This window comes from Schistocerca cancellata, chromosome 3 (genome assembly GCF_023864275.1).
Source record: "Schistocerca cancellata isolate TAMUIC-IGC-003103 chromosome 3, iqSchCanc2.1, whole genome shotgun sequence".
Classification (NCBI taxonomy): Eukaryota; Metazoa; Arthropoda; class Insecta; order Orthoptera; family Acrididae; genus Schistocerca; species Schistocerca cancellata.
Window position 1 is genome coordinate 90047926 of NC_064628.1, and position 26588 is coordinate 90074513.

The 26588-nt window shown below is 42.4% G+C and overlaps 1 protein-coding gene across 3 annotated transcripts in view; it reads left to right on the top strand.

Annotated features, from left to right (window-relative positions):
• The window catches only part of LOC126177086 (DNA-binding protein D-ETS-4), a 163142-nt gene extending 137072 nt beyond the window's left edge, over nt 1-26070 (top strand). For 2 of the 3 annotated variants that reach the window (XM_049924334.1, XM_049924336.1), the window contains exons 2-6: nt 19440-19837; nt 20597-20964; nt 23058-23212; nt 23347-23530; nt 24618-26070. In XM_049924334.1, coding sequence (XP_049780291.1) covers nt 19440-19837; nt 20597-20964; nt 23058-23212; nt 23347-23530; nt 24618-25024 — 1512 coding nt within the window. In that variant the 3' untranslated portion in view covers nt 25025-26070. Of the gene's footprint in view, nt 1-8976; nt 9135-19439; nt 19838-20596; nt 20965-23057; nt 23213-23346; nt 23531-24617 lie in introns of those variants that run through there. The other variant, XM_049924335.1, reaches the window with a different exon arrangement.
• Nucleotides 26071-26588: the final 518 nt, after the last annotated feature.

The following is a 26588-nucleotide window of genomic DNA, read 5'->3' on the forward strand; positions in this document are numbered from 1 at the left end:
CATATGTAAATGAAACGTAAGTGCGCATAAATAAGCACAAATGCTCATTATTAATCGATTATTGGCCGTCAATGGTTCAAATGGCTCTGAGCACTATGGGACTCAACTGCTGTGGTCATAAGTCCCCTAGAACTTAGAACTACTTAAACGTAACTAACCTAAGGACATCACACATATCCATGCCCGAGGCAGGATTCGAAGCTGCGACCGTAGCGGTCGTGCGGTTCCAGACTGTATTGGCCGTCAGTCGCCGCAAAACAGCTACTACAGTAAAATATCTAGAAGTACATGTCTTGAGCGACCTGAAATGGAGAACCTACATGCAACCAGTCGTCAGAAAACAGATGCTACGCAAATTCATTGGATGCTCCGAAGGGGTAGCTTACAAAACGCATATTCTAGCGATTTTTAAATACTACTCGTCAGTCGGGGACATTATCAAATAAGACTCAGACAGAGACATAGAGATAGATAGATAGATAGATAGAGAGACAGAGAGAAAGAGAGAGAGAGAGAGAGAGAGAGAGAGAGAGAGAGAGAGAGAAGATCCAAAGCAGAGCAGCGCATTTCGGCAGGAAGATGCTAGTTCAACTATAGTGACAGTCGCTACAAGAGGAACTTTATGTGTCACAGAGAGGTTTACCGATTAAAATTCCGAGAGTTCACTTACCACGATGAGGCAAACAACATTTTACTTACTCCCAGATACATCTGGCGAACTGACCAAAACGGTAAGAGCTCACCTGGACACCAAATGGTGGTGCTTGCGGATGACAGATTAAGCAGTGCAGAATAATACACTGAAGAATTCTTGTCAGTTAACTGCACGACGTCGCAGGAGGTTCCTACTTCGACTATTTACTCGTCTATCTCCGTCTGCAGCTCGCTCATGTACATGGACTTCCCATATCCTTCGTTGTGTTTACTGCTTCACATGTCATTCGAGACCGACGCGAAAAATTTGTAACGCCTACCTAAGATACATACTTAGAACGGGTAAACACGGTTGAGGAGAATTCTATTCGCTAAGGTATTTTCATGAAGGAACTGCCGTCAGTGTGTAGTTGACGCTTCCGGGAGATGAGGACGCTGTCGGAACGGTTTTCCAGCAAAAATCGTCAAGAAGAAACGAAAGTACGCGGTATTGATGACGCTTGAGCAGGGACTCGCGCACCGGCTAGAATCCCGTGCCGGAAGACACGAGGAAAGAAGGCGTCCAGAGCGACCGCCGGTACGTCACTGGAGCTTCCGGTCAGCGGAGGGAAGCCCGGAAAAAATGCCGATCTCGCGGGACGCTCGGCCAGTCATCTGCAGAGGTTTAGCATGCGCAGCTCGCAAGCTCACTTCTCGCTGCGGTACCCCAAGAGCTCTGATGGCGGCAAAATCTGCGACCTGGCTAAGCTACTGGTACGTACGTCTTACTATAAGCTCGGTAGTCATTGGCATTCTATGTGGACAAGCAGCTCTAGAATAGGCACTACGCTGAATGCGCAAGACATCGAGAATTCTGATTGCATTAGAGAGGTGTTTTCCCAATCTCATTTCGGCAAACACTGAAAAAAGTAACTGTTGCTTCGAAGATCAGTGTTTCTCAAACAGATAGTCTCCACAGGAAAATTGCTTTTTTATAGAGAGAAAAAAGATTTAGATGTAGCCTTTTACATCAGCAGTTAATCTGTGATTCGATGCTTCGTTGGCCTTTTTGTGTCAGTGTTTAGTTCTAGCAACACACTGTACACAATTATAGGGTTAGCCTCGAACAGCTGGGAAACGATCTGAATGTAGAAGCAGAGAATCGTTGCAACAATTATTAAATTGGTGGCAATGGAATGAGAAATAATAAGAACTGGAATTACTTAATGGCACATCACCCTTACGCTGACTGGGGCTTAGATTGAATTAATTCTATAGTAAATAAGAAGATTGTTGAACAGCGTAAATGAGTTTATTGTCGAGTAAAAACTATCTCTAGCAACGCCAAGGCGAGGGGAGGTACTTCATGCCCAACTTCTAAAAATATTGTAATATACTCAATTAATTTAAATTTTAAAATATATATTTTAGTGTATTCTTCTACATATTCCATATACGTTTTAAATTTTTCAGTTAAACTTAACCCAAAAATGTTAGGTAGTGGAAGTCACTTTCCCCAATGAATGTCGTATTCAATATTTTTAGGTTCATGGCCTTACTTACACATCAGTATCTCCTTAAAAAGCAACAGCAAAACCAATGAATGAAATCTGCTTTCTTAAATTTTTTGTGGTTGTCATAAAAGTTGATAAAACACATTATTGAAAGTGCGTTGATATTGCTAATAGTGAGCTAAAAGATATTTTCAGATTCTGGACTCTACTTACCTCTTTAAAAGTATGTTGTTAGCATACTCCAACAACATTAACGACTTTTGTCATTTTTTAAAATTGTTTTTAGGGTAGGCGTAAAGTACCCCCCCCCCCCCCCCCCCCCCCCGGTAACTTACGTTATGGAAACTGCCTTCGTGTTGCTGCGGTTAAAGCAGCAATCTCGATATTTTCACGCTACCTCATAGTCCAGTTTTGCTCAGTCATTAGCATAAGAAACAGCGATGTTTTGCTTATCGGCCCATAGGGGCAGCTGTAGAAATCTTGTACTTCATTAGTTGGCAAGTAGCTAACGAGAGGAAACAGCTGAATGGTTAAGCCAAACATGTAACGCCATCTCTTGACATACGCGACAACTACACTGCAGCGCTTCCCTTGCGCCCACAACTGCAATTCGAGTACACAGCCACACGTCTCACCACTCTCGTCGATTTTGTTATTATGTTCAATGTACAGTACTGTGGTAATCTGCGGAATGATTTTCTGTGTACGATGTTTTACTTTAAATGTAAGATACGCGTTTCGTCACAATATGCTCTAATACCAACAGCAAAAATTCCTGTTTTTTACTCACACGTGGGCAATTTGTTGATACGAACTGGATCTCAAACGGCACGCTTTACTCATCAGATAAAAGAACGATAAAAATACTGAACATTTATTTAAAAGTTTACAAAATAGCTAAGGCCATAGTAATGCAAGAAGAGTCCAGTACATTTAAAATGAAGAAGTATCTACCAAATAGCTTCGAGCAATATTATAGACAGATTTGCTGCATGCTGTATAAAAGCAAACGCGGAGATGAATGATTGACGCGTTTTAAAATCAATGCAACTGATTTTGAGCGACAGTTTGTTATTAAGAGATTTGGGCCCACCAACTACAAGAAACCAAATAACATCCACCGCAGCGAGCCGAAGTCTGTGGCCCTGCACCAAAAAAAGGCGAGGACGATTGCATCTGCCAGATAGTTTACGGTTAGCGATTTTTACGATGTAAAACGATTTCTTTTTATTGGTTACCTTGCAAAGGATGAAACAGTAACATATGGGAGTGTTAAGCATGTCTTCTGGACAAAGAGAATAAAAACATTTACCATCAGAAGAGGCTTGGATAAGTGGAAACCTATTGTTACAAGCAAATAAATTTGTGACAGTATATGTTTTTGGTGTAGTGAACTTATGGGAATCACTGATTTTACAGAATTCACAGAACCGCGCTTCTGGAGAAGTACACTGTGTGTGCTGACCGAAATATATTAATTCGGACATTTTCGTCTGGATTGCGGTATTTATATAAACAGAAATAATTTTGTAACAACATTAGACTCAATCTGGAGTTTTTTACTCTATATTGGTTTTCGTATGTTAGTGTGAAAACTACATTGCTAAGGGATTAAATTGGCTAGGAACAGTATGAAGAGCCACAAGAAAGGAACAAAATAGAGCATCTTGTCACTTGCAATAAGCCACACTCTGAATGCTCTGCATCATGGTAATGTGTACCTTGCATCCATGCAATAAGATTCCATACAGTTGTGAAGATGTTACGCGGCCTTGTTCGTGTCACGGCGGAAGGTTGGCAAGCGTGCGACAAGTAGGACGCGAGGCGCAGTGGGTCGTCGGCCCACCTGCTACGGCAGACAGCGCATTGCCAGACGCCCAAATAACCAGTTGACTTGACTCCTCCCACTCCCCCTCCCTCCCCCCCGCCCCTCCTGAAGAGCGTTGCGCAACACTAATAATCGGGTGGTCATAGGCAGCGTTGCGTGCAAAGTTGAAATCTCCTTTGGTTAATCAACTACTGATGACTTACAAATATTTTGTACAAGTTTAAGACGAGTTATTCAGCCTGCGGATAACATGTCGCATCTTTTTTTCTGAATACATTACAAATTATACAATTATTGCTGACGAACTAGTGCAACATTAGCATAGTGATACGGAAGATCGAAAGGAGGCCATCGATAACGGATGTAAAAATGTTTTAGGTAGAAAACCAATGGATTTGAAAGCCATGTAACACGCATATTAAAAGTTTTGGAATCTCTAATTGCAATTAAATTACGTCCATATTAAACGGGCTGCAAACTGTTCAGTTATTTATGTAATGAGAATAATCATCTTATCACTGATTATTGCACAAAAATGTTTTTTTCAGTTCCGTGCCATCATCAGCGCGCCCTTATTTTCTTGTATATCTGAAAATGTCTAACGATAAGATTTTCTAGTGAAAAATTAGATTTTGTTGTCTGTTTGTGGCAATCTTTTCTCGGTTTTCTAGAACCCTCATTAAGTGCCACTATTGCCAATTTATTTATGAGAGATAGAGTTAAAACTGCTGTGCGATATTAAAATTATACTTTAATATTTTCCATTCACCCTCGACAATGTGTTTACGACTTGTTGCGTAGAGAGCTCGGTAGATCTGCCGATGGTCTTTGTTAGATCGAAACTGGAAGTCGCCATAATAATTTGTGCAACTGAGGCAGTGGGAAATAAAGGACAGTTTTAACTTCATTAAATATGTGGGTAGTCTTGTTTCTATCGTTTTTCCGAAGGTAGTGGGGAAATTAACTAATATCACTTCCGCTGTAATTCGTTTCGCGAAAGTATTTCATGAGTAGGTCCTACTTACTATTTTTCTCCTGTTGTTCTCGCGCAACAAGTGACAGAGGAAGTGATTTTCGTTATTTTTCTACTGTAATTACAATAATAGACTACCTAACCGTTTAGTTAAGGTTCTACAAAATCTAACAGACCAGTAATTAATGTAAACTGACACAAACAAACGTTGGGGATTTTTTTCCTCGCAACTGCTATTGCAAATTTTGTATTTTCTGATATGCAGTAAAATAAGGACACAGCGATGATGTCATGTATGTGGGGAAAATCATTAGGGCAATAAAAATAAGAAAAATGTTTATTGCAAAAACAGGCGGTATCGATTCTTATAATATTTTCTACGAATGAAGTCTACTTTTAGAGGATCACAAACCAAAGCCTGACAGTCATATTTTCCAAGTATGCACTAAATGGAGAGATGTTTCGTATGAGAAATTACAATCTAATGACTCAACTTCTTCATGGTATTCACAACGGTTATTCTTGGCAAAATCGTGATAGTGAAATTAATAAAAATTTTAATAATAATGTCCGTCTAGCAATTTTTCAACAGTGTACTTAATTTGCCAATGTACATTTCGAAGCAGAGTTTCATTACCATGTTTCAATTTGTTATCGAAGGACCTTCGGTGACAGACTTTATTAATACAGTTATTACTGCTGTTGAGTTCACGCATGTTCTCTGCTGTGATTTGACGTATGATTATTGGTGAATCGTACCTATGATAGGAGTCTTCTTTCCGGACCAAAGAGAAACATATTAGGTGGTATGAATAAATCCGTGAATAAACTTTATACTCGAAATTTTGGAGAACATTCTCAGGTTCGCATAAGTATAGCGACTCGGGGATTATACTTTAACCGGGAATGTTCTCAGCGTGAGTAAAAGGGTGGGGTAAGTTGCTCAAAACAAGGAACATTCTCCGTGTTTTGAAGTGAGCTCCGTAGCATACTTCGAGGTGAGTAAGTTCTGTTGAGGTTAAGTTTTACTGAATTTTTGGTAGCAGTGGCAGAATTTATGTTGCATGGAAGGCAAAAAAGGGAGAAACTGTAAAAGTTTATACAGGCTAAACAATAAAAAAAAACATTACTTGCATGGAGAATTTCCTTCCAGAAAATCTTGAAACAAGAGGGGGCAACCTTTCAAACGAATTAAAACATTTTTGTTGCTATTTAGAAGACGCAAGTTTTCAAAGATTTAGGTGTTCACCAAACAACAGTTTCACTGACATTTCCGAATGTCCATCAACATGTCGTCTCACAACGTAATACTTACATTTTGCTGTTTAGAAATAAGTCGGCGGATCAGAAAAATCGGTAACTCGTTTACTACAAACCTAGCGATCTGTTTCTTGTAACGAACCGCACGGGCGACGGCTTACGTACTTGACACGCGAGCAGAGCATTTATGGTCGTATTTAACCAAAAATATCTCGTAGACATGAAATCTATCCGCATTTGCGACTATGGGCAACCATCAGCTGTATAATGTAATGACGACAATCAAAATTGCGCCGGACCGTGACTCGTACCCAGATTTCGCCCTTAATAGCGAGCGGCCGCCTTACCGTGTCTACATCCTGTACTCGTACATCCATTACATATATCCTCGTACAGGGGAGACATTTCACTGGAAGTGGTAAGTTCCTATGGGACCAAACACGTTTTACTTGAAAGTCGCTTGCCCGGTGTCGGCTGATAAATCCGATACCACAGTGCCTGTGTTATTCCGAATTACAGTGCAATGTTCCTTACGATATGCCTGCATGTGCCAAGGGACATTGCATGGTAATTCGGAATAACACAGGCGCTGCAGTATCGCATCGTGTAAAATTATATCGTATGAGAAAACTCAAGAGTTCCAGTTTGAGTAGATAAAAGGTCAATGTAAATTTAAGATTTCATTCGCGTCATGTGTTCACCTATTTATTATTATCATGTAGTATTCTGCGTAGTGGCAGGTCCATGTCTTCGTATGGAGAATTTCTGATTCCACTGTTCCCTGTCTTCAGCTTCTTCCTTCAGTCTGTTGTATCTCCTTCCATCTTTCATGTCGTCCAGATGTTGAATTCTTCTTCTTCTTCCTCGTCCTGCATTTCATCTGAATTTGCCTTCGATCACATCATGGTTCAAATGGCTCTGAGCACTATGGGACTTAACTTCTGAGGTCATCAGTCCCCTAGAACTTAGAACTACTTAAACCTAACTAACCTAAGGACATCACACACATCCATGCCCGACGCACCGAGGACCGTAGCGGTCGCCCGGTTCCAGACTGTAGCGCCTAGAACCGCTAGGCCACCCTGGCCGGCGATGACATCAGGTATGAGTCCCTCGTGTCTAAGTACATGTCCAATCCAGTTAGCCTTTCTCTGAAGAAATGTAAGCAGAATACTTCTCTTCTCTCCTACTCTTCGCAGTACATCATCATTTTTATGCGATCTGTCCACTTGATCTTTTCCACTCTCCTCCAACACCACATTTCATAGCTCTCTAAGTATTTTTTCTTCTTCTTTCTCATGGTCCATGTCTCTGCTCCATACAGCGCAATGCTCCAAATGTAGCACACTATCGGTTTTTCCCTCAATGCCAAACTCAACTTGCTGGTCAGCAGAGTCCTCATTTTGTTGAAAGCAGCTTTGGCCATGGCGATTCTTGCTCGGATGTCGTAGGTGCAGTGGGCATCCTTTGTGATAAAACTTCCCAGGTACTTGAACTGATTCACATTTTCCAGTTCCCGATTGTCAACAGTTATCTTCAAGTGTTTCTCACGTTTTGATATGCGCATCACTTTTGATTTTTCGATGTTGATTTCCATGCCGTATTTTCTTCCCGTTTCCAGCAAATTGTTCATCACGTGTTGCAGCTGTCTCCGATTTTTGGCGAGCACTACCAGGTCGTCTGCATACCTGATGGTGTTGATGAGACGTCGTCCTACTTGAAGTTTCCGCAACCTTTCAGCGCTTCTCTCACCAGCATTTCTCCATACAGGTTGAAGAGACTTGGCGACAGACGACATCCTTGTCTCACTCCCCCTCCTATTTCCACACTGTTCACTTAACGTCACAAATAAAAAGAAATTCCCACATGTCGAAAATTCGGTAACATCGCAAGGAAATGCATATTGGTAAACTGTCCGTAAAATAATATATTTTGCCGGCCGAGCGGTTCTAGGCGCTACAGTCTGGAACCGCGCGACCACTACGGTCGCAGGTTCGAATCGTGCCTCGGGCATGGATGTGTGTGATGTCCTTAGGTTAGTTAGGTTTAAGTAGTTCTGAGTTCTAGGGGACTGATGACCTCAGGAGTTAAGTCCCATAGTGCTCACAGCCATTTGAACCATAATTTATTGCCGCATATAAAAGTAATGTAGAAACATAGTGTAAGTCTTCCTGAACACACTGATGCCAGTTCCATATTTGTACACTGAATTGTTCGCCTGTTTGAACGAGTTGAATGAAATGTAACATTATGCGAGCGTTCTGAGCCAGACGAGACACACCGAGAACCTTCTCAATGAAGGGAGGTAGTGAGAAGAAAGTCAGTCTCTCATCAGAGAATATGCTTCGAATTTTTTATTCATATGGAATTGAGAACTTTCTTTCTACTTTTGCTCTGGGAATCTTCTTCTTCTTTTTTTTCCATACGACCGAAGATGTGAGCTGTCCGTACTGCTGCCGCCACAAACAACAGTGCTACTTGGATAAAGAGAAAGGAATTCTTCGCGTTATGCTGCGAGTAGTGTGTGTGTGTGTGTGTGTTGCGCCACCTCTCTCGGGAAGGCCAGACGGCGAGTAGCGAACAAAGGAAAAGATATGGGCGTGGTCAGAAACACGGCATACCGCATCTTCTGGTACAGAAAGAGACGCGCGGCGAAGGGGCAGTGGCGGCCCAGAGACGAGTGCCATTGGTGGAGCAGGGGCGTGAGGGGAGTGGAGGGTGAGGGCGTGGGCGCGCCGCGGCGCAGCAGAGCAGGTGCGTGCCGTGAGTCAGGGGCGAACCGTTAGCTAGGATAGAGCTAGCACGCCGTGCGGCGCAGCGCCGTCCGAGCCGCCTAGCCAGTCACTCAGTCAGGCAGCAGTCGCCATCGTGGGCACCCACAGCGCGGACCAGCGTCGCCATGCTGCCCTACTGTCAGTCCGCAGAGGTGAGCCCCGCACCGCCCCTCTACTGCTACTACGCGGCGCGCAGATGACACCCCAAATGCTTTGTTCTCGGCTGAAAGCGCTGCAGAGCCGTCAGGTGTTGCTCTCAACAGCACTACGTGTGCGTCGCACCTGTGCCTCGGGCTGCGTTATTACGCTTCTACCGGATCGGTGGTGCCTGGAACACAGAAGTTTGCGTCTTCCGTCTTTCTGCATCTACACCCTGCAAAGTAGTGAAGTGCATGGCAGAGCGTACTTCTTGCTAAAGTAACACGTAATAGGTTTTCTTCCCGTTTCATTCGCGTTGGAACGCGTGAAGCGACGCCGCTCAAATGGCTCTATGTTGACTCTAATTAGTCTAACCTTCGCGGTCTCTAAGGCTGCGATATGCATGTGTAATACTCCTAGATTTCTCCCGTAATATTTCTCCTCGAATCATTGAAAATAGGCTTTCGCAGACAGTAGGCTGCCAGTTAACGTTTTTAAGCCTTTCTGTGACGCTCTCCCATGCATCAAACAAACATGAGACCATTTGTGCTGCCCTTCTTTGTACTTTCTTATTCGGTATTGGTCCCACAAAGTCGAGCAGTATTCCAGAATGGCTCGCAACAGTGTTTCGCAAGCAATCACCTGTGTAGCTCTACTGCATTTTCGCAGAATCCTCTAAATGGAGCGAAGGCTGCCATTTGCTTTAGCTAAGACTGAACCTATGTGATCATTCCGTTTCAAATCACCACAAATTGTTTCATCTTGTTATTTTTATGATCTGATTAATTACAATTGTCTCACAGATATTGTAATCATACAATACTTCATTCCTGGGTTTTGTAAAATGCACGGTTTTACGTTAATGGACATCCAGAGCAAACAGCCAATTTGAAGGGTTATCAAGATCTGACTGAATATCTGTGCAGCTTTTATCAAACAAATTAAAGGTAACTACATCATCTGCAAAAGCCAGAGATTACGATTAAAGTTTTTGTTATTGCTCTCTTTTTTTATTTATTCGATTGACCCCTTAGTTCCTTCTCGGTGCCTTGAGGCCTCCAGAAAATAATAAAGTGAATGTACGTTTGCGATGTTATTGCTGCTGGCCTTACGCTGCCGAAACGACCGTGTGAGTTCCACGCTTCACAGCCACTGAAAAATTTCGTTAGACTGTGGGAAATCCAAATCTTGACTTTTGCAGTTGTGGTAAGTTACAGTCCCGCGGTACTTTGATGACTAGTGAAAATTACTAATCATCAAAATAGTTAAGTTCGGTTGAGGTCATTAATTCGTTGTGTTCTTGTTAAACATTCTCTGAAGCTGAAGGAAATCCATTGTAGTAAATAAACAAAAGTTGTGTATGGCTCCCAGCCTCGTCCAAGCGTTTTAGTTTAGTGTCAATTCGACGCCTTCCGCGCCAACTTTATTGCTTGTTGATTCAAACAGCTTCTACTTTGGCCCCACTACGCTGATTTGTGAGATGATCACTCGGAATCGAATCCACGACCTCTGCGCCAGCAACTACTGATGCCAACCACTAACCACTTGGACTCCCATCAGGTTTTCGTCTTACCACTGCGTGTCGACCAATCACGCATAAAATAAATAAATGCAGTTTACTTTCAACCAAGAGCCACAGGCATCTGGCAGTATGAAACTGCAGTTTGAATACTGAGAGATCACCATGTCACAACCCTCGATTAAGCATCTCTGTGCTCAAAAATGAGTTTTACGGTTGCCTGGTTTTGAGTGCGTGTTGAAGTGGGGTCTACAGAGGTTGTGGAACCGAACATTCGGTCGGAGGGAATATTCTAAAGAAAGCAAAGTAGTGTCCTGAATTTTACCGTCGCGTGTCGGAACAATTATGAAGTGTAATTCTTCAGCAGGGAATGTCGTCCACGATTTGTGCATTTTTGAAAGTTGAAGTTTTATTCGAATCTCGTGACATGTTTTGTTACTATACAATAATACCTTTCGACAAAGGAAGCAGTAAACTGAGGCATCTCAACGATTCTGCTTAATGAACTCTGCCCATCCGACTCTAAACAATGCTAATGTCGAAACAATCCGTCATCAACAAGGAGGGATTTTCAGCGAAGTGAGTAAGGAATAGGAATCTCATAATATATATGATGAAATTCAAAAAGCTTAACGTTTTCAGTATTAATTCAATTCTCGTGACTAATTAAATGATTGTCCGCATTGTAATGTGAGCAACCTAACAATTTTTATAGTTATGAGCGCTGTTGTAAAAATCTACCAGCCTTGTTGGGTGCTGAACAACATTCCCTGCTACATGATTTGCTTTCACGCCTCCAAGGTCAAAGGATCGGATCGCACCTACGCCGCCATGCTGCTGTGTACCGCATTTTCAACAAATGCTTTCGTCGGTTCCTCCCGGTGCTTGCCACTAATATCTCTTTACACTTGGAAATATGTTAAGTTATTCTAAATGCTATTTCAGCCCCATACTCGTTTTTTCTGTGTTTTAGTAATGAAAGTATGACGTTACGAAAAGAAAGTTATTGCAGTACGATGTTCATGAACTATATTCCAGGCCCTGTTGCGTTTCTTGTTCACCGATATGGCTTCATTTGCCTGTCGAAAACATTTCTGGCTGCATTGTGGAGGAAAAGCATTCTGCCTGATCGAGACGCGATCGCAATTTGTGAAGATTGCGACCCCCATTAGCCTCTTGTTTTCCGACGCCCTAATTTTTGTCGTGGGGCAATGACTGCTGACTGATACAGCTGTGTCTTCAGGCCAGAGCATTAACCCCTAGCTGTGGCCGGCCACTTTCTCTCGATCGTAGAAAGCGGAGGAATGGACGGACGGAGGCTGTAGTGAAAGTGCGACAAGACCACCGACCCTCACGAAAAACGCGAGGTTCACCACACTGGTCAGCTACCCCATTCGCGGTAGGGTTCAGACAACACAGAGCTTACCCGTGACTTTCCAGTTGCGCTTTATTCCCCAGCAAGCTAATTATTGCTGCGCGGGAGATTGGATGGTTGGAAAATCAATGGTGGTTTTGGAGTCGATTTTTGTTACGGAGCACATTTTGGGTCGAAAATCCATAGCTGCTAATTGCAGTATCGAGATGCCTCATTTCTGTACATTCACCTCCGACTACCATCTTAAATGCCTCCTTAGAGAGGGGCGGTTGTTGCTGTTGCGCAATGGCTAACCACACCCAACAGCAGTGGCCTCGATTACGGCTTACCGACTAGTCCACTTCATTATTTCTCGCGAAGGCCTTTATTATAGGCAGTGTTGCCAGCGACGGCGTCGAAGCGACTAGATTAAGGGGAGCACGACGTAACTTGCTTTTGTTCACAGTTCTGCTTAAGTACTTCGATAGATACAGCGGAATATATAACCAAAATTCTGATTTTCAGATATTTGTCTCTGCGAGTACTCGTCCAAATACATATGTTCCTATCATTGCCCAACCATGGGCACAGCACACGGAGGGTGAACTTGTTCTTGGAAGTGTGAGTGACTACAAACACTGAATGGCTGTATTCGCAGGACGGCAGTGGACAGATATGCGAATGGATGCTCGATAGTCCAAGGAAGTACTCTTCCCGAATTTCAAGTAGATAAAAAAAACAAAAACGAGATAAACTAATGAACGATGGATAGAATGATTAACAGATCGCTGGAGCAACACTGGTTCCTTCAGTCGAAGACCTAAATGCATGTCGAAGTCACAAGGAGGCTTTTATCAAGCAGTAAACGGCAAATGGCTGATGCGAAATGAGTAGCTCCGTTCGCGGCCCTGTCATGAACAAGATAAAAAGATGATATTGCCACTTTTTACACTGTTTTCGTGCATCGATTTACAAAATGAGAATTCCGCAAGGCAAAATGATACAACTAGTTTCGATCAATGTTTAGCCACATCCCATTATGTTTCACCGAACGAGGTGGCACAGTGGAGTAATGTGATTTCATGCTTTTCGCTATCAGGCGAATGTCGGGAAGAGTCATTCTAAACTGTCGGGCCGATCTGCTGCTCCATTTTGCTCCAACCGAGCTCGTGTTCCGTCCCTGATGACTTCGGCGTCGACAGGGCATTGAACAGTAACCTCCTTTCCTACTTGGTTACAAGCTGTTGGAAACAGTAGTAGCGGTGAACAACAGCACGAACGCAGGAAGCTGAACTGGTCAGGCACTAAATAGTACTTCAACGGGTTGGGATTTCATTGACAATCGGATAGAAAGGAAGGAACAAAAGAATTAAAGTATCGTTGACAAAGAGGTAATTAGTTCTTCGATTTTTTTTTCTCTAGCTCAGAATGTGACAATCCCCTCTGACAATACTTTCTAAATGTGGATATGGTAAGATGCAACATACGCCGGGTTTCACCTTGCAGTTTGAGTTCCCCTCGTAACTGGTGAGCTTAGTTAGTTATACAGTTGGAGAAAATTCCAATTGGGTAACGTTGGACAAAGCACCAAGATGTTCGATCCATCCACTGCGTTGATTGATTCACTTTATGGCGCTATGATTTATTTTTGTAAGACATCAGCCAAGCCTACTCTATGCTGGTTGCAAATAAATTATAATAAATTATTAAAAGGCTCTAACATGGGTTTTCTCCTATTGCTAGTATTGCTCGTAATGTGCACAGCCGATGGGAAAGAATCATGAAAGTTGTCTCTAGTTGTGATAATACCATTTCGGCGGCCAGTATCGTGACGAAAGCCCCCGTCCGAGCAGGTTTAATCCTGCGCCGAGCGAATCGCGATCGATGAATCACTGGTTCATGTTTTACGTGGAGCGCTTTCGCAAGCGAAATGTCAGTTAACGGTATAGCAAACAGCCGCGCCCGCTAGCAGCGTTTTACTGAGAGGCAGTCCCGTTTCGTTCACATTGTCGTTGCCGTGCAATGTTCACTTCTCACGAAGAGGAACAACACAGTATTTGACATTATCTTTCCCAGAGGCGCAAAGTACTTCATGATGTGGTTCAATCCAGATCGTTTGAGAGGTTTAAGCGGTGTTTTTTTTACCTCTGGTAATGTACTGTTGTCGAAAAAATAAACACAATCGCACCGTCGTCAGGATTCCACGTCTGTCTATCGAGGATGACAGCGCTGTACTTACGACATTGGAGTTGTGTTCCGGAGGCGCCCCGCTTAAAAATCTCAAAAATCCTTCAAGTAAACTTGATTTTGATTTTCCCACGTTTTCCTAAGTCACAGACATTTGTCTCAACAACGCCCCTGGCATTTTGTTTCCCATTATAGTCGTCACATGCCTGCGATCTGTCTGTTTAATTATCTCGATTACGACGAAACACACCAAACTCCTTACCTTTGTTTCTTCTTTTCGCGTGAAACTGTGTGTTCACTCATAACAAGCTGAGTGTTCAGATTATACTGGATAGCGCAAGAGCACCCCATAACAAATGGGATTATTTGTATTTACATTTTGCTATTTAGCCGGCCGAGGTGGCCGAGCGGTTCTAGGCGCTACAGTCTGGAACCGCGCGACCGCTACGGTCGCAGGTTCGAATCGTGCCTCGGGCATGGATGTGTGTGATGTCCTTAGGTTAGTTAGGTTTAAGTAGTTCTAAGTTCTAGGGGACTGATGACCTCAGAAGTTAAGTCCCATAGTGCTCAGAGCCATTTGAACCATTTTGCTATTTAACTGAACTTCGGATAAGTTCTTGCTTTATTTAATTGAAGGGCGTAAGCAAAATATGGCGACAGGGTCTTTCTAATCTGCGCGGGAAAAGAACTATGGCATCGCAAGTGTTTTAATTATACAATCGTGCTCGGTTTACCACGCAGAGAAAGAAAAAAAAAATGCTTTCTTAACAACCTACAGGCCCTGTGCCCTTCCGTTTTGCGACTCCCTTAGCAGTGAACGGAATCGTCATTTATGCCGAATTGTTTTTTGTAACCCCGAAAATCTTCAGCAGAACGTGACTTGGTAAACCGCTTCGATTTTCTGGACACGAAGTGTAACTTCACATGACAAAAAAAGATAGAGCTCTATGTCGAAAAATATAAGTGTACCAAATGAATTTCATCATTTTTTCTTGTAAAGACTAATTATATAGTACATATTATTATTTCTGAATGAAATTGAAGCTCGAAAGATGTCTCAGCATTTCAGAAAAACCAAGCAATGTACAGATAATAAAAAAAAGTACTATGGGAAACTCTTACCAGAAGAAACGACATGGAAATGGAAGTAGGCCTAAGGCATCCACGTATAGTTACTTTGGAATTGGAAACAGGAATTTTTTTTGGGGGGGGGGGGGGGGGGGGGTATTCAAGAGGAGGGAAAAGATTGCATTGTGTAGAGCTGCTGCTGAATGCAGGAATGACAAGTTTGGCGTACGAGTGGAAGAGGTCGAGAACGACTCGAAATATTGATTGGTGACTTTATGTTTACAAAAAGTCTGAGGGATTATGTGCTCCGGTGCTCTCGTTCTCATTCGACAACAATTGGATTTGCTTGTGCCCTTTCATATCGATTCGAGGATTCGACAAAGATAGTGTAGGTCTGCCAAGAAAATTCCAGGTCAGGTACAGATTTCCTGGCCAGTATCTGTGCCGATCCTTTCAGAATATATCTCGACCATTTTACTACAGCAAACGTGAGGAAAGACGAAGGAAGAGAGTAAGCATATTCCCTTATTTGAGAATATATCCGATAAATTGGCGCACGTTAGGAATAATTTGTTACAGTAGCACTCTGTCTCGTAGGTGAATGTGGTAGTGGTCCGAAGGGCCACTCGGTATCACGTGTTCACTGTTTAACGAGAAGTGCGCGTGCTTTAGTGCGGCAGTAAATGGGGTTAGGCGCAGTGCGCGCCGTCGGAGCGCGTCGTGCCTGTGTGCGCGTTGTGTTGGCGACCCTGAGTGCGTGAAAGGCGGCGGCTAACGGTACCTTGTTGGCCGCAGCCGCACCTCGCTGGTCTCTGCTAGCCTCCTACGTGACTAGCCGCAGCTCGCGGCAGTCCTGTCTCTTACTGTAAGCAGATTCGTGCAAACGTTCTCGGGCAGCATGTCCCTAGCGGAACGGAACGGGAAATCGAGAAACTAACGCTCACACACCAGTAGCAAACGACGTTCTACCGCAATGACCTACATATTGTACTCTCAAATAGGAATTTCCCGTTTTTGGGGGCCCCTTTCGGTTAGAACTTTCAGTAAGCACGCCATCGCAACAATATAATGTTCTTAGGGCAGAAAACTTGGCTTCTGCTCGGTTTCAGGTCACAAACAAACATGTACGGAATTCACAAAAAAGAAAAAAAAAATGGAAGTTTTGATAAAACCAAGTGGCATGTCGTGGCACTGTGGTTACGCCCTGGGACTCAGATCCCGAAGGTACGGTGTACAAATTTCCCTTCGGCCATGCTGATTTATGCTGTTCTTCCATAAAGCACTGGGTTTCGACACTGCTATGTTACTGCTCTTTCTCCCGTACTGTGCCCGGCGTCTTCCTGCAGCGAACTAATTATTTACAAGAATTTAAACGCTTTGAAATTGAGCAGTGATTAAATACTACACGCCGCGCGGTCTGAGACGCCTTGCCAAGGTGTTCGCTCGGCTCCCCCCGTCGGAGATTCGAGTCCTCCCTCGGACAGGGGGTGTGTGTTGTCTTTAGCGTTAAGTTAGTTTCAGTAGTGTGTAAGCCAAGGGACAGATGACCTCAGTAGTTTGATCCCATACGAACTTACCACAAATTAAAAAAAAAATTAATATTTTGGTTCCGTTCCCCCATATTTAGTTTTCCTACACCACTGCTGGCATTTACTGGATGTGGATTCATAATCTAAATTTTACAAAGCGCAATACTGATGGATCGTTTTAAAAAATGGATGATATAGCAGCGCTTAGAATGGAACGTAATTACTTTGGATGGCATAAAACAGCCTACATCGTGTAGATATGTGAAATTATCTTCCTTCTATCTTTTTTCCATCTCTATCCCTATTTTTCCACATAACTTTAATTGTGAGAACAAAAGAAAGATCTTTCTTCTGCAGCAGATTTGTCGTAGGCGCTGCTGCACGGTTCTAGCAGTGTCTCAAGGAACATTCGGAAAAAACTGAGGCAGTCGAGATGGCACTGCAGTATTTCTGGCCATCTTATTCACAGTTCAGAACCATCTTGATATCTGTTTTCCAGATTCATGAGTCACTCAATATTGTAGCCACCAAGCCACTTGATGAGTATCGGAACTCGTGAATAAACTGGGTGTTAGCCGCAGAAGCTAGAAAAATGCAAGTTACATACATAGGGCGATGTAGGATCTATTGCAGTCGAAATGGATGATTTGTTGAACGACAACATTCACAGTTGTGAAAGTACGGATATGGCTGACGTACTGAAGTACCATTGTTTGTTTTACATACATAGACCATTGCTGAGGCACTAATAAATTCTCATTATGCCTTATCCCTAGATGAAGGCTTTCTTCTGTAAGGCCTTTTACGGCGATGTCATTATGTGCGACAGTTAGTCCTTAGGGCAAAAGAAGGAAGAATCGCCCCCTGTCTATGATATGCAAGTCATATTTATATATGCAGTTTATATGGCATGAAATGACATTAAGGCCATTATAGCAATAGCTCTGACTGTACTCGCACAAGGATAAGAACGGGAACCGGCCGCTGTCTTTTGAAATGGACTATTCAGACACTTATCGAGAAATCACGGAAAACCCCACACACATTTTCACGTAGGGTGAGGGCTGAATAATGTAATAGACCATTGTGCGGAATACTGGTGAACAAAGACTGACACACGATTACAAAAGGCATAAGCGTTATCGAATTTCGCGAGCCCTCTTCAGCAGGGAGCATGTTCTGCATTCAGGGTAGGTAACAAAGTGAACATTGGAAACTGAAGCTGAATGTGTTCATAAAAGTTACTGTTATCTAAATGTATTAAACAGGTCAGGGAGGAATATGAATACGTATTATAAGGCACGCAAAAAAAAAAAAAAAAAATAGAGTAGTAGAGGAGCCGCTGTATCGCGACAAATGCACCAAAAAATGGGCAACCGTTGTTTCTTGGTAGCACTACTTAACTTCGACCAATTTCCTGACTCCAATAGTCTTTCTTTTGCCGTTATCGAATCCCTACTGTTCCAACAGTTGTACACGCCCTATCTAGTCCACAAAGCGTCTGTTTATCTTCAGCAAACTTGTTCCCGCGGACGTTAACTATGTACCAAATCTCGATTTCGGAATTACAACTAGCATTATTAAGGTATACAGTGCCTGACAGGTGGTGCAGTTTAACGGGTACCAAAACGTGTGTGCCTGACGTACATCGAGAACTATCATGGTCGAATGATGTGTAGCGCAGCGTGAGAAATTGCGTCAGTGCACACGAGACGGTCTTTTTGTAGCCCGAAAAAGAAACTGTGGTTATAAATAGCCAGGTCGGGTTTACGCGAGGCGCCCGCGGGGAAGTTTTTTGCTGTCGTAGTCAGCTGTGCCTCTAACCCTCTTTCCAAGCTGGGGGCGCTCGCTACCCCTTTTTCTGTCTCGTCTGTGACGTCAGCGCCCTGCCGCCTTCCCACGGTGTTCCGTTGTCTGAGCAGCTTATCCCTGTCTGCCTACCTCCATCTATCGCCACAGTTATATATAAATGCAATATGCCCTCATTATATTCTGCATTGGAAAATAGTGACTATCTGAAACTGATGACGACTTTACGAACTAGTTTGTAATAATCCATTGATCTAGAAGCGCATCAGCCCATTGTTTAAATTTATTAAGTTTTTCCAGCCCATTGTTTAAATTTATTCAGTTTTCCCGCTTCCATGTAGGAGCGCTCTTTACATTCCTTCATTCTGGTGTTAAAACACTTATTGATGTTACCAGGTGCCCTACTTGGTGCTAAATTACTGTCCCGTTCGTCGGTAAAATGTCTGTACGCCTTTCAGTGTATCTATGTGTTTCAACAACTTGCAACCCTCATATCTATTATTCTATAGGCCATCATATCCGTTATTATATGTAGGATTGTCATAATACCCATTTCCCTTTCCAGTCCAACAAAACACGCGATTTTCTGGCTGTATGTGTTCCGTTTAGAGATATTATGACTTTGCTCTGACCTTGAATTATTTTCAATTGGGTCTCTCCTGTTAATGATTTAGTAATGAAACATCTGTAGTTAGTAAGGAATATTTGAACATGGCAGAAATTTATAGCTTATTAATATTTTACACATTATAAACTTGCATTCTCTGTGATCATCTGAGTAGCACATCTAGCTTTGAGGATAGCTGTAGCAGCACAGTACTGACCCGATCTCACAAAGACGTGGTTGTTACAGATGCCGCAGACGGTTCCGTCAGCCGGTTTCACGCCCCCGTGCGACTACAGCCAGTACTTTGCGGCAGAGTTATTCGACCTGTCGCTACTGCCAGACCCGTGCGAGCTACCGTCACCGCAGGGCATGTCATTCTACGGAGGTCAACCGCCACAGGGGCCACCTCAGCAAGGCTCTGGTGGAACCCAGCCGGGCCCTGGGGGCCACCCCATTAAAGAAGAACCCATTTGGCAACAACATCTCCCACAGCAGCAGCTGGGACCAGTGTCGCCGTCACAGCGCTGTCCGTCATCTCCGGTCAAGCACGAAGAACAGAGTTTGGACTTGCGTGCCGTGCTTTCGGAACATCAGATGCTACTACAGGACATCAAAGAAGAGCCAGTACATCACCAGCACCAAAGGTATTTACATTTAAATTCTGTGAACATTCAGAAAACTCCAAAGGAATTACCACTCCACAGTGGAGTGTGAGCCAATTTGGAAATTCCTGGCAGATTAAAACTCTATGCCGTAACAAATTTAGAATCTTTGCCTATTGGTGGGCAAGTGATCTACTGACTGAGCCATCCAAGCACAACTCACAATCTGCCCTCACAGATTCACCTCTTCCAGTACACTTCTCCAATTTTCCAAACTTCACAGAAGTTCTCCTGGGTACCTTGCAGGACTAGCACTCACGGAAGAAACAATCTCGTAGCCTGAACCATTTCTCTGCTACATCATTTTCTTCCAGGCGTGCCAGTCCTGCAAGGTACACAAGAGAATTTCTGTGAAGGCTGAAAGAAAGGAGAGAGGTACTAGTGGAAGTGGGGGCAGGTCGTGAGTCATACTTGGGTAGCTCAGTCTGTACAGTACTTACTCACAAATGGCAAAGATCTGTGGCTCATGTCCCAGTCCAGTACACAGTTTTAATCTGCCAGGAAATTTCATTCAAAAATATTCTAATGGCATATAGCTTTATTAAATGTTACTGTTCTGAAAGAACTCAAACTGGCAGAATTTAAATGGAAGCGATCTGTAATACAAACCTGTTAACAGGATTATGATTGAATGGTTGGAAATTCTGTGTCACGATCAGCTTTCCTGTTTAGAAAGATATGTTTAAATGACTCCTATGTGACATTATGTAATCATTTACAATATTTGTATTCAATTTTCAGATCACCATCACACCAGGAAACTAGTGTGCCTCTTATGTTCCCTGAGCCACAACCTGGGCCATCATCTGCCCAAAGTGGGTTGCAGTCACTGCCAGTACCTGTAGCAACAGCATCAGGTTCACGAGGTTCTGATGATCACAAACTGTTGAGAGAGTTCCTGAGGGATCCTTCCTTCCAGAAAAAGTACAATTTGAAACCTTTCGAATTTGCTGGCCTTGGCAGTGGCTTTGTATCCGAAGAGAGGCTCGACTTGCAGCTAGGGCTGGGTTCCACATGTACCGAACGAATGGAGCCTGTACTGAGATTGGCTATAGAGCAGCTGAGGAGAGATGTTGGTGAAACATGTTCACAGCTGGGTATTTCACCAGGTATGAAGTTCATAATGTGCAATCTGTAGTTCTTAAAATATCAAACAATCCATAACGTGCACTGTGTAACTCTTAAAATATCAAATGGTAGAAAGTTCAGGATGGAATAACAACAATATTGAACAGGACAGACTGCTACTGACCGTATAGAAGAGATGTTGAGCCACAGACAGGCACAACAGAAAGACTAATATGTATTTCAGCTTTCAGCCAAAAAGCTTTCCTCAGAAGTAGGAAACACACACTTTCGCTACTCAAACACACGACCACTGTCTCTGGCCACTGCAGCTGGACTCCACCACTTGACCAGAGACAGTGGTAATGTGCTTGAGTGCATGTGTGTGTTTTACATACTTCAGAAGAAGGCCTTTTGGCTGAAAGCTACAAAATATAGCAGTCTTTTTGTTTTGCCTATCTGTGACTCAGCATCTCGTCTATTTGATAAGTAGCAATCCATTCTTTTCATAATATAGTTCTAAAAATATCTGTTGGTTAAATTTCGCGTGATAAGTATTTAGTATAGAAATTATAATGCATGGAAAGTTCTGGTAGAGTATTAAGAATTATTTCGGAATAAAGGAGACGGCTCACTGATAGGCAGAAGCACTGCGTCATTGGTAGGTACAACAAACACATGGTACACAGCTTGGCTAGCATTCAAAATGCATTTCCTTTTTCAAGCGAGAAGGAAACGCACACACACACACACACACACACACACACACACGTCTCCCCACATTTTGCTCAGTCGACTGGCAGCTCTTTCCTGGTCCACAATGAGTTTACTGGGGTGAGGTGTGGGTGTGGGATGAGGATGGAAAGAGGCGAGAGGCAGGGAGGTGTTGGTTTTTGGGGCAGGGGATAGTGTACACACACACACACACACACACACACACACACACACACACACTCTCACTCACTCACTACTGGGTGGGGAGTGGGGGAGGGGTTTAGGCCAGGAAGGTTACAGGAGTGAAGAATGTTCTGCAAGGGTAGCTCTGATCTGCACAGTTCAGAAAAGCTGGTGAAGGTGGTGATATCCTTACATCACATCCTTAGCCTAAACCTAAACTCGCTGTCTCCTACATCCCATATATGTGTGTGTGTGTGTGTGTGTGTGTGTGTGTGTGTGTACACCATCCCTCGCGCCAGTACCCCTGCCCAATTTGTGTCCCAACATCAGCTAGCTGTGCACTATTATCTCAAGCCCAAGACTATGAAATCATATGCCTAACCATCTGCCATCTGTCCCTTCAACCCATATCCCTAGTTAGCCCAGAGACAGCTCCCCACTCTCTGAGCCGCTAGACACTTTCCCCCAATCCCTTCCTTGCCTCCCTCCTCTCTCCATCCCTCACTCCACCCCACCCTGCACTCTTACCTCATACCAGTACACTCACCACGGGCCAGGAAAGATTTGGCATTGACTGAACACAATGTAGGAAGACAGGCATGTGCATGTGACTGAGATTGTGTATATGTTTGTGTGCATATTTTCCCTACATGCTTGAAAAATGAAGTAAGTTCTGAAAGCTAGCCAAGCCGTGTCCTTTTGTTTGTGTATCTATGAATGATGCAGCACTTCTGCTTTTTGGTGAGTTATCTCCTTTATTCCTAAATAACTGCTACAGAATTATACAATCAGCCTTAAAAACAACAACCGGTACAGCATAACGTTCTATCAAACACGAGTAAATCTTTCTGTCCTTTGGTTTCAGTGGGAATAATAATGTTAATGTCAATTTAGTGCCTCTAACAGCAGGAAGTGATGTAGTTTAAAACTGCATAATTTTCATATTTAATTCTCAATAAAATAAACTACTTAAAATTTAATACAGCACAGAAAAATTGATTATTATTCATTAATCTCTTTAGTTAACTGAAATATATTTCAATGGACATGTTTTATGTCAAGTTTTGTACGCAATTCTAAATTATCAACATATTTTCAAAGAAAAGAAAGAAAAGCATCTTCTTCCCGCACTGACCACCAACATACCTCTAATAAGTTATCTTGCATTCTGTAGAATATAATTCATAATTTAAAAAATGATTATGTCAGTTTAATCATGAACATCTCTTCACTATTGCAGATCCTGTAGGCTGGTCAACTACTGACGTGCAGAAATGGTTGCTGTGGGCATTGCATCATAATTCTTTACCTGTAATCAATATGGAGTACTTTGAGATGGATGGTGCATCCTTAGTACAACTTTCTGAAACGGATTTTCAGCAGAGGGCTCCACATGTAAGTATTACTTAGCTTTTAAAATGTGGACAGAAATTACTATAGTTAAATAAGTGAATGCAGAATAAGAAATAAAGAAATCTTTGCTTTTAAAGTCCCTTGCATTAACATTCTATAAATGTTCATTGTTGCAGAGTGGTAGTATTCTGCATGCGCAGCTAGAGATCTGGAAGGTTGCATGCCAGGACCTTGAGGGAGTAGCAGGTCCTAGTGGATCATCAGGACCAATGCAAATGCAACCTACTTTGCCTTGGAACAATGGCAGTGGAGCTGGAAATGCCAGTTCTAGCAGTTCAAGTGCTGGTGAGCCCTCAGATGGTGAGTGATATTATTTTTTTCTCATGTATTCCATTTTCTTGCATGCAAAAAAATAAAAAACCCTGATGATACACAAAATGGTTGCATAATCTACAGCATGTTGTTTATTTTACTGGCACGATTGTAAAGGAGTCTTGTGTCACGAATTGTGGTAGGTACATCTTTGATTGCCAGTTTGGCAGAGTCCTTAAGAACATTTTGTTCCATTGACTGCCAGTTAACTGCTTATCACGGTCATGGACTTACACGGGATATCAAACATGCCAATATTTCAGTAATGCTTGCCTATTTTTCGTACTACTAATGTATAGGTCAAAGGAAAACATTATGTCAAACTGTGTGAGAGTAGTACTTTTTAAACTTTGTTTTCAGTTATTGCAGAAACAGAAAGCCACTTTTTGTAGATTTTAGTAAAGGCAACTGCTCAACATTGTCAGGTGGTGACTACTTGCCAAAACTAACAGGCAGCCACATGTTGATAATGTCAAGCTTAATTTCAATCTCGGCTGTGGGATAATTCTTGGAAAGTAAGCTGTATACCCTCAGAGAATATTCTTTACAAATGAAAATGAAACACAAATAATTAGAGGATGTTATTGGGAACACATCCAGAAGTCCAGTAGTTTTATCTGTCTTACCAATTACTGCAAATATATACAAAACAGGCACTGCATGTAGTCAGGCAAGAGTTAGGACATTCATTTTAGTGTGTATTTATAGCTTTTTGCTGTGCATCAGTTTAGTGGGAGCAGCTTTACTGAACCTAGTCGACTGCTTGGGCAAATTATTACATGTCCCCTTTCAATGCAATTGGCTGCATGAAGTTTACAGGAAAGTTACTAGAAATATTATCATGCTAAATACAAGCCAAAGCATAAATACAAGTCAAAGCAAATAAATTATCTATGCCAATAGGTTTAGTGTGAGGCTATAGGAATCAAATTATCTATGCCAATAGGTTTAGTTTGAGGCTATAGGAATCATGTTATCAGCAAAGAAAGAAATTAGTGGCTTTGATTCTGGAATAAAGCATTGCTTCAGCACTGAAAGTAGACAAAATAACAAAACATGATTCTTTTCTCTGCAGATGAGGATGAAGAGGAAGCACCAACTCCTCCACCGATGGGATCGACTGCAACTGGTACACTGAGCCCACATACCGGAGGAGGGAAGGCTCCATCCAGTCGCACCCAGGGAGGTTCTGGAGCGGGTTCAGGATCGCACATCCATCTGTGGCAGTTTCTGAAGGAGCTGTTGGCATCACCTCAGCTGCACGGATCATGCATACGGTGGTTAGACCGTTCAAAAGGAGTTTTCAAAATTGAAGATTCAGTTAGGGTGGCTCGTCTCTGGGGCAAGCGCAAGAACCGACCGGCGATGAACTACGATAAGTTGTCGCGATCCATACGGCAGTACTACAAGAAGGGTATCATGAAGAAAACAGAGCGTTCCCAGAGGCTTGTTTATCAGTTTTGCCACCCGTACAGTCTTTAAATGCTCTGGGTAACAGCTCCTCTTAAATGTAGAAAAGAGAGAGCTGCCTGGGGTTTAGAAGGTGTCGGTTAACCCCCCTCCCTCAGATACTATCGCTTAATGGCGAAGGTGTTTGATGGGGCAAATGTTATATACTTCTGAAACAGGTGTTGTCAGAGGAGAGCATAGGTTCTATCTTATGCACTACATCTTTCTGCATATCTGGTTTCAGGAGCTCAGAGTATGCCATTGGCAATATAAATTTAGGTTTAGTTATAAGTTAATACGAGGAGCTTATGTCTGTCTGTCTTCTTCTAGCAGTGATTGTTCAGCCGTGGGAGGTAATTCTCATTGGAGCTGACAACATTGTTGATGGAGGTGGGGCAGTACGTGCACTTGTATTTTGTATTAAGGTTCTCATATGTTAGTTACCGGCAAGTAAGTATGGTGCTTGCAATACAGACAACATTCTGTCACGATGCTCGTTCCGGTTTTACGGTTCTTGACGCTCGGGTAGGTTGCTGTTCTGTGCAGGCACTCTGCTGAAAGCTGGTGATTTTTGATCCCATATATCTATGATATATTTTCCAGTACGTTCTATGAACAAATTACTGTAACTGATAATTGTATTGTTTGTGTGGAATGTGGTCTCATGTGAGACACATTGACAGTTGCTTCAGTAAGAAGCAGCTGTCTCCCCTTTAGGTGATAATAAAAGATGTATCTATAAACTCACTTTAAATATGTATAACATAATAAGTACACTATATATCTTATTAGTCTCTGTTCCATTTTATTGATTGTGAAAGTGATGGAGAGAAAATTATGTGTATATATATCAGATGGATTATTTATTTGATTTAATTGTTGTATTTTAAATTATGAAAACTTTGAAGAGCAGTGCAGTACTGCAGTGCTGGATATTTCTGGTCTTTTGTGTTTTAGTGGCGATTTTGAAGTGAAAACTTACAAATAAATATTTGTGCCAATTGTTGCAACATAGCACCATTGTAAATAGTGTGTGTGTGTGTGTGTGTGTGTGTGTGTGTGTGTGTGTATATGTGTGTCATAAATGTGTATGCGTGTTCTGTAAATAAACAATTTTCTTGTGAGTTACTTTTATTTGAAAAATTATCAGTGCAATATTTTTTTAATGAAATACTATGTATCAGCACATTAATATGTGAAAAAATAAATAACATTATATTTACCACACTTCTGATTAAGACATATAATTTCTTCGCCCAAACAAAACCTCGAAACAAAACCAAATTGAATTTCTCTTGTGAGTATTACAAGCTGCAGCAATGATCATGCAGCATGGTTGTATGGTATCCTAAACAGAAATACTCATAAAATCTAAGTTATGCATCTGATATCTTCCTAGGCGTTACACACTTCAAAATTTGGCTAAAAAACTTGTAACTCGTATGCCTCTGGAAACTAATCTTACAACAACCATCTTTAATACATTTAAAATGCACCAGAAAATGGTAAAATACTTATATTGCCATTTCAAAAGAATCTTGTCAGTTGTTAGAACATTACAGTCAAGGTAAGAAGAACTGTAGAATGCTAGATTATT